At 30.8% G+C, this 9,901-nt stretch overlaps 1 protein-coding gene across 1 annotated transcript in view; it reads left to right on the top strand.

The window, feature by feature from the left end:
- LOC143056410 (uncharacterized) overlaps nucleotides 1-9,325 on the top strand; it is a 33,408-nt gene extending 24,083 nt beyond the window's left edge. The window contains exons 8-10 of the mRNA XM_076229837.1: nucleotides 7,143-7,291; nucleotides 8,217-8,353; nucleotides 9,186-9,325. Coding sequence (XP_076085952.1) covers nucleotides 7,143-7,291; nucleotides 8,217-8,353; nucleotides 9,186-9,325 — 426 coding nt within the window. The remainder of the gene's footprint in view (nucleotides 1-7,142; nucleotides 7,292-8,216; nucleotides 8,354-9,185) is intronic.
- Nucleotides 9,326-9,901: the final 576 nt, after the last annotated feature.

The raw sequence follows: 9,901 nt of genomic DNA on the forward strand, positions 1-9,901 counted from the left end.
TAACTTGTATTATGTATTACTAAATATAATACATGCGAACAATTTCTTCATTTTCTTCAAAAATCATAAATTTTTCGTCTGTTTATTTACCATTCTACATCAGAAATGCATGGCATATACAATGAAAATGGTATTTTAGGATCCACACTTTACATACACTGTAATGTATTGATTATAAATGTACTTTGTCGGTAAACGTGAAATTTATTTGTACGAGCTTAAGAAACAGGACAAAAAACGAGGCTTGCCGAATTTTCTCCTGTTTCGCAGCGAGAACTAATACATTTTATATTTCTGACAATGTACATTTATTGTTTACAATTTACACCTGGGGGCCGTGTCAACAAAGCTGTCCTAGGACTAAGATATGTCTTAGGATGGTCTTAGGACACGTCTTAGTCCTAAGTCGGGTTAACGAAAGTCTCCTAAAATAAGATATGTCCTAAATTTGGTCCTAAAGTTAGGACATACAATTAGGTGTCTTAGGATAGTCTTAAAGGTTACATCGTCCTGAAACGTAATAAAAACAACAAATATGGCATAAAGTCAATACTAAAAATACTAATACAATAAAATTAATAAAAAAAAATATTGTTTAATGTTTGTTAAAGATTTAATGGTGTTATATTAAATTATTTCGTGGTGCCTTTTTTGAAGCCTAAACAATACTATCATCATAAGCAACATATTTTCAAATATGGGAAAAAGTTTACTTCTTTTTTACCGAATCCTGATTCGATACATGTAATGAAATCGAGTGGACCTAAGGACAAAACTAGTTTATGTACTAAAACTGCAGCACGAATATCACAAAGTTTTGTGACCATTTACTTTTGTTGTCGTATTAAATTCATTTATATCTTTTATCACATTTAATAACGTATTTATTAGTGTTCCGTAAAAGCTTTTATTTTGCGTTGATTGTTTTCTATATAAGAGTCATCCTCCCTCTTTTTACATATATGTTCTAAAATACAATTCAATCTATGTCATACAAATCTCTACATATATTTTCAATTAAATAAATGTGTTAGGATGGTCCTAGGACCATCGTAGTTAGGACTATCCTAAGACAGCTTTGTTTTACATCCTAAGACATGTCTCAGACACGTCCTAAGACCATCCTAAATAATGTCCTAAGACCTATCGTAGGACATGTCCTAGGGTACTTTCATTGACACGGCCCCTGGTATTTGAGCATAAGTTGTTTAAATCTTAACCATTAATTGTCTCTGATTTTTACAATTATTGAAACGCGGACTAGAAGAAAACCCCAAAATGAACTATTACTCGGAAAGAAATATCCATATTACCGATTGATCAACATGGAAGCGAGAAGCAGGAAAATTTATTTGTACATGTACAAACAAAGCAAAAAAAATGTTGTTTACCTGTTATTTGTATACAATAACTAGCTAATTGCATGATAAAAGCGAATGACTTAATTGAAACAATTTTTTTTTAAACTGGTGAAAAATTAAATGGGGTAGAAAAATAAATAGATATGCACATCACTTATAAAAAAAATAATAGAAGAAAACAATTACAATTTACTAGAATATGTATTTTTTTGTATCGTTCTTGATGACACGGTTCGAAAAGTTACCGGACCAAATACGGATAAATGAAAGTCATTATCTGGAGTTTCAAGTTGCGGGATTTAATTTCAAGTATGGCCAGTGAAGGTGAAACAAGGCTGATAACCCTTCATTCAGAAGAAATATGTGTATGCGTCATTTTTGTTGATTATAGGATAAGGCAGTTTTTTATATGAAAAAAATAGTTTTTTTTAGAGAAATTGCAGCTTTTCGTTACACCCTTCCACCTGTCTGATCCCAAACTGAATCAAATTTTTTCAACATCCTTGTTAGTTTTAAAAAAATATTTTAGATAAGAGGGGCGGGTCACCTGACCATCCCTTTTCAGGACACCCACCCGTCTCAACACGCCTTGTCAGGGACGGAGGAAATTATAAGTCTTAGGAAGGTTATTCAGAATAATATTCACAACTGTTAAAGGAAATAAACGAAAATAAAATCTTAAACATTTTGTAGGTTTCCTTAGCTGCTACATCACATTTGCAGCATTAATCTAGTACACATTTCTCGCTAGATGAAAACCCTACTGGGAGGGTAATAACAAATCTCCCTAGTCTCTTGTGAAGAGTTGTCACATTGGCATTCGTACCACATCTTCCTTTTTATGTCGTATTGTTCCTTTCGGTTGCACCTCTTGAAAACTAGAGTCGTGTCTGTATATTTGTTACAATTTTCAACAAGTAAAGTGAACAAATTTTCAAAGCATGGATGCATAACGCACACTCTTAAAGTAGAGCAAAATAATTTCCCATAAAATTAGATACATTGTATGAATATAGCATTTTTACACCAATCAATATAATTAATATAAAAATCCACAGTTTGTTAGAATGGTCAAACTTTTAATTTTCTTTATTTTCAAAATGCATATCATTGATGCGTTTTGTTTTAATCTGTGTCAAAAAAGCGTTTATCAGAACGTAATAGGTGTTTGCACATAACGTAATAGATGTTTGGACATAATGTAATAGGCATTTGCACATAATTTACATGGTGTTTGCACATAATGTATGCGGTATTTGCACATAACGTAATAGTGTTTGCACATAATGATGTAGTTTTTATACATAACTTCATAGGTATTTGGACATAACTTAATAGGTATTTGCACAAAACGTATTAGTTGTTTGCACATAATGTAAAAGGCATTTGCACATGACGTAATGAATGCTCACAGAGAGTATCAATTGTTCGGCAAAACGCATATGAATTATACCATGATGTATTGTGTTTTTCACTGGAGATACATATGTATCAACACAACATAATGACAAAAGACTATAATATCATGAGATTTACATAGAACAAAGGTGTACCAAAACAAAATCTTTAGAACATTTGACATAACAATAACACTTGAGACAGGACGCAATTATTAACTGAATAACAAAAAAGAAGAATATACACAACATAGATAAAATATGAGAGAACGTAAAGGTGGTTGATCATAAAGTTTCGAAGTATTCACAGAATATATATTAGTTACAGCATAAAGTAATGCATATTTTACACAACAAAGTTTAGCAATGACATATCATACAATTGTTTGACCAAACAAATTAATAATTTGACATAACACAGAGGTGCCGTCTCAGGAAATAAAGGCATCTGCACATAACATAAAGAAGAAATGACAAGAAGTAAATGCAAATCGACAATACACATTAAATATTTACACTATAAGACAGTTCCGACGTTCCATACTTATCAATCTGGGGCCGTGTCAACGAAGCTGTCCTAGGACTAAGACATGTCTTAGGATGGTCTTAGAACACGTCTTAGTCCTAAGTCGGGTTTACGAAAGTCTCCTTAAATAAGATATGTCATAAATTTGGTCCTAAAGTTAGGATATACAATTAGGTGTCTTAGGATAGTCCTAAAGGTTACATCGTCCTAAAATGTAATAAAAACAACAAATATGGCATACACTCAATACTAAAAATACTAATACAATAATTAGATAAAATTAATAAATAAAAATATTGTTTAATGTTTGTTAAAGATTTAATTGTATTATATTAAATTATTTAATAATTTTTTTTGAAGCCTAAATCATAAGCAACATATTTTAAATAATTTAAATATGGGGAAAAGTTTACTTCTTTTTACCTTATCCTGATATGATACATGTAATGAAATCGAGTGGACCTAAGTACAAAACTAGTTTATGTACTAAAATTGCAGCACGAATATCACAAAGTTTTATGACCATTTACTTTTGTTTTCGTATTAAATTCATTTATATTTTTTATCATATAGGTTCTAAAAAACAATTCAGTCTATGTCATACAAATCTCTACATTTATTTGTAATTAAATAAATGTGTTAGGATGGTCCTAGGACCGTCGTAGTTAGGACTATCCTAAGACAGCTTTGTTTTACATCCTAAGACATGTCTCAGACACGTCCTAAGACCATCCTAAATAATGTCCTAAGACCTATCTTAGGACATGTCCTAGGATACTTTCATTGACACAGCCCCTCTTATTCTGTTACTATGACCTTATTAGGTCATTAAAAGTTTAACACACATGATTAGTTCCTTTATATTTATGTTCCATCGTCGTTTATCATATTTTAGTGCACTTTTATATATACTATTGGTGAACTCTTGATTAATTTACCAGTTTATTTGACGACTCCTATCCGGAGGTAAAATACTTGCTAAATATGGGCATTTGTTTATACTTCGAGGAACCATAAGAAGTCATGGGCGTTAGGAATAGGGACATTAAATTCGATTACTACAGTACATCATTTACCATTGGCAATCCAAATGTCTTTCCTTCCAGATACTTTTAATTATATTGCATGAGTTTGTGTCCTGCATGCCGTGATTTATTTATAATGGTTAAATAAGCAACAATCAATCAATCAAACTGTATCCTCTGCAAAAGTTCTAACAGATTTGCTAACATAACCAAACTGTCATGGTTAAGTTTTTGGAGTAAGACAACTTAAAAGTCCAATTGTTACAATGCCAAAGTCAAAAACCTACCGATGAAGAATAGAAACCCGTAGAAACGTCTGAATTCAACAAAAAAAAAAAAAACAACAACAAAAAAAAAAACAACGTGATACATTATAATGTTAGATAGTTTATCTATCCTGTCTTAGTTTGTAATTGGTAAAGGCACACTTTTTACACGTATGGTTGTTAAGCATGCGAACTGTTTATTTACAAACAACGAATTTTTCATAATAAAAATGGCCAATGTAATTATAGAAATGTTTTTTTAATCGTTTATAATAATGAAAAATATCCAGCTTATACAGAAAAGAAAATATATATGAAATGAAATACATGTGTGCTCATTATTTATGCTCATAATGATGATACAAATATTCTGTCATATTTTCGTGAAGTGAATTTGAATTGTAATTTTCCATTGTCTATCTTTACGATCTCGACTGTAAAAGAGGGACGAAAGATACCAAAGGGACAGTCAAACTCATAAATCTAAAACAAACTGACAACGCCATGGCTAAAAATGAAAAGGACAAACAAACAACAGCACACACGACACAACATAGAAAACTAAAGAATAAACAACACGAACCCCACTAAAAAACTAGGGGTGATCTCAGGTGCTCCGGAAGTTCAAAAACAGTGTTTTTGTTTGAGACATCATCTTACTAGAACGGAATAAACGTTTTGCTGTATACATCATTCAAGAGTACATGCATGTGTCATTTATATAAAAACGCAAACATTGAAAAATACGTTCTAAATGAATAGTACATTCATGACGCTATGTTAACTTTTGTAAATTAAACTTTACGCACAGGATTCAACAATTTATAAAGAAAACAAAAAAGCAATAAAATAACATATAATTCCAGACATTTGCTATACAGTTCTCACACTGTATTCGAATTAAAGATATCTGCAAATCCGCAAAAAACACATAACCTAAGATTGTTTTACCTGAAAAAAAACCAACAAAAAACGTTTAGATGTGTTTTTTAAAATGAAAATAAAACTTGATAAATTTCGTGATTTTGAAGAGCTTTTCTAGATTTTACCTTGATCAAGAACGGTCAAATCTAATCATTAGAAAGCCTAAGAAGCATATTCACAGATAAGTTATTAGCTATATATAACCAAAATGGACAAAGAAAGAACAGCTAAATTCATCTAGGGTCAGCTTTGCCTAAGGGAGTTCCAAGTATTTCAATCAATAATATTTCTTGTATTTCAGACTGCGTTTAGCAGTGGTATCGTAGAAATCCGATTATTGAAATTCATAAATTCTGGCGGCGTTGGTTCTAATGGGCATTGCTGTGATGGAAGGGGACCGTTCTGCTTCAGCGACTGTGATCATAAGTTTAGAGTGTGTATAGATAATTCCGATGGGTAATACATACATTACTTCTTATGTCTGTAAAATGCATTAGACATATAATATAATCATATATTTATCGTTTTTCTGTTAAGTTCATGTTCATGTGCAGAACTTTTTAGTCACATATACATTGATTGTTTGTGTCCTATATGAAATTCATTCTTGTAAGCAGACCTGATATGTTTTGTCCTACATTCGACCTAGACTTTGTGCAATTTAGAACTTAAAATATGCTGTGAAGGAGAGTTGTCTCATTGACACTCGTACCAGATCTTTTAATATCTATATAGGAACATTTTAATGCTGATAACCGTATTTTGATCTCTCTCACATTGACGTTTGCTTTATTTCTCATTTAAATTGTCGGGATTATGCATATTTGCCTAAGACCTTTAGTTAGCTTGCAGTTCAGATGATTTTTCAATAAAAATAGCAAATATTTGTTGTTTCTGAAATTATTAACTTTAAGGTAGGTACATGTATGAGCTGCAAGCCTTGTGAAAAAAAGATTTACCATTTACATATATGTAGATTGACAAAAAAAAAAACCAGTTAAATGAGGGCTGTTCATCTCATCATATTTCATTACACTGTCTTACTATGTCAGTTATAAAAAAAACTTTTTTTTTTATGCTTTTGACGTTACAATTTCATCATAAATGGCATTACATATATTACTAAATCATTATTTTTATAATATACTTTAAAACATGTATCAGTTAGCTCAACACTATGTTGATCGGAAAAAAGAATTTCTATATTCTTATCTATATTTGAAATGTTATGAGCATAAGCATTATCATACTAAACCATGTTAAAATTCCAAAATCTAAGAAAGTCAATCGCCAGTTTGAAAATGAATTAACATTCAAATACATAACGATATGTTCATTTATATAAAAGGTCAAATTTCAAAAGCTTGTTTGTTTTTTAATTCAAAATGTATTCAATCTGAAGTAATTTTTGTGCTTCTTCTTATGATGTGCAATCAAGAATTATAATCCCCTTAATTTAAAATGAAGAAAAAAACATGTGATAATACAATAAAAAAAGTGTTAAAGATTAACAGACGAGCAAATGGACACCCCAAACATTATTGAGCGCTAAATACTGACCTTATTATGAAAATGTCGTTCAAGTGTATAAATTGGGAAACCCATGTTCAAAGTGAAACTTTTATACTTTTGTTTTTTTTCAGGGAGAACTAAAACTGAAAGTAGAAGTATGGGATGTAGATGACAATAACAATGATCATGTAGATTTCCTTAGTGGTGTGTTTGGTCTAAAAGCCGCCAGATCTCAACTTGAGGCCCCTGTAGCAGCTTTCCAAATAAGGAAAAGAACACTGTGAGTTGTAGCTTTGTTTACATTTGTTTCCAATTTGTCGTAGGAAATTCATTTCACCATATTTTTGAAGTTATAACTACTGTCAACAGATGGTAAATCATATGTGAGAATACAAAATATCGGATTGTAACACATTTCATTTGAACTTAAAAAGCTTTTCGTATATGATAAGAAAAATCACAAAAATACTGAACTCCGAGGAAAATTCAATTGGAAAGTCCATAATTAAATAGCAAAATCAAATGAAAAAACACATCAAACAACTATCATATTCCTGACAGACATTTTCAAATGTAAAAAATTGTGGATTGAACCTGGTTTTATAGCACTAATCCTCTCACTTCTACGACAGTCTCGTCAATTTCCGTTATATTTACAACGATGCGTGAACAAAACAGACATAATAAATAAAATAGTCAAAATATTGGCACAGCAGTCAACACTGTGTTACAATCATAAAACCAAACAATTTAAAAAAAAAGAAGCATAAAAGCATCTATCAAATTAAAAACACATTCATTGCTTAAGACACATTCATAAGGACGGAACTAGCATAATGATTGATACTGCGATTGGATAACGATTGTCAATGATTTGAGTACATAATTGTATCAGCGTCATCTCTTATTCTTTAGCGTTTCTTATTTAAAAAATAACGTGTTGGTAAGATTATGAGATTCTAATTCATATTTGTATATCAACAATGAATATATCGTCGTTTCAAAGAAATACAAAAATCAAATCATTAACATGAATAAGTTAAAACATAGTTAAAATCAAATAATCTCAACAAATACACTTGTAAAGACATTCAAGTGACCTAATCAAAGATAACAAGTAAAACATTCGTGCACACATGTAACATCATATTTTTTTCGTTCTGCTCAATCATCAAAGTTTTTAAAAAGTATATATTTTTTTGCAGGCTAACATACAATGTTAAGGTGTATTGTGATGAATACTATTTTGGAGAGTATTGTGACATATTTTGTAAGCCGTCTGATGGAGACTTTGGACATTATACATGTGACTCGACAACTGGAATGCAGATATGTGATCCAGGTAAACTTCTTAAAATAGATGTTAAAATCAAACACAGTTAATCTGTCCACCTACCTGAAATGCAGCGAAAATGTATGTATCATATAAAATAAATTCATGTCGAAATTTCACTCAATCTCATTTCGATAGATGTTCAAAGACATATAAAAGGGCAACACATACAGTCAATAAAACAAGACAAGCGTTATATATGTTAAAGCACCACATCCTTTTCAGATAGATAATTGCTCTGTTCGATGTGATGAAGTAATGACAAACAAACAAATATGTATGAATTGAAAACCATCATTTATTATTAAAATGACGAAGAAGCAACACAAAACAAATATCAATCAAAGTTTTGATTACTTGTATCTGATCCTAGTAGCATATAACATATTCAAATAATTACGTTAGATGTATGTTTCATTATAATACTTTATTCTGATTGGCTACACTGCAATCTCGCGTTATTCCTTAGCCAACTTCATTACGAAATAAAATTTACCACTCATGATGACACGAGGTCCCATAATAAAGTGCACAGGTAAATTAAATAAAAACTTAATAAAAATTTCATGATCCTAGCTGAAAAAAGTAATTATAAGTATTGAATGCTTCTTTTTGTAACTTCATAGGGTTGTTAAAGCGTTGATCGTGCGCACATTTTTAGAATGAGTACAAAATGTACTTCGGTCTACGCTTTTACACCCCAATGAAGTTACAAAAAGAAGTATTCAATTCTTAAATGAATCATTTTTCTTTTATGAATGTCATAGAAACAATAATGATTTCTTTTCACTGTGAATAACGTTTATTGTTTATAACAATAATATATTGACCCTTTTTACAGGTTGGAGTGGCCAGTTTTGTGATGAAAGCAATATAGACGAATGTAGGACGTCACCTTGTAATGGAACTCAGAAATGTATAAATACTCTTAGTGGTTATGAGTGTATATGTCCCGATGGGTTTACAGGTATAATTACATAATTTGAATGCCAGGATATTAGATGGTATAAAGAAAATAGTGAAAAATGTCCTGAAAGTTTCTCATCTTGTCTTCCAAAAAATCAATTGATAAATGATTATGAAAATTTGAGAAAATTAAGCGATAGAAGTAAAAGACATAGCATTCCTTGAATATGAATTGCATATTTATGGTAGACAAATTAAAAAAAAAATAACACAAACAAATTGAAACATTGATTGATGCAAAAAGTTACAACGAATATGGACTTTTCAATACGTCTACAAAATTTATCCCAAAAAATAGATGGGGTTCATAAGTGTTTCTCTTTTCTCGTTTTTCTATAGATTAGACAGTTTGAATAGTTTTACACTAGTCATTTTTGGGGCCCATTATAGCTTGCTGTTCGGTGTGAGCCAAGGCTCCGTGTTGAAGACCGTACTTTGACCTATAATGGTTTACTTTTGCAAATTGTGACTTTGTTGGATAGTTGTCTCATTGGCATTAATACCACACCTTCATAATTTCTATTGTTCCACCATCTTGATCATACTAGTAAACACAAATCAGATTTTAATCAGACATTCTCCTACCGTCAT

Source organism: Mytilus galloprovincialis, chromosome 1, assembly GCF_965363235.1.
Source record: "Mytilus galloprovincialis chromosome 1, xbMytGall1.hap1.1, whole genome shotgun sequence".
Taxonomy (NCBI): Eukaryota; Metazoa; Mollusca; class Bivalvia; order Mytilida; family Mytilidae; genus Mytilus; species Mytilus galloprovincialis.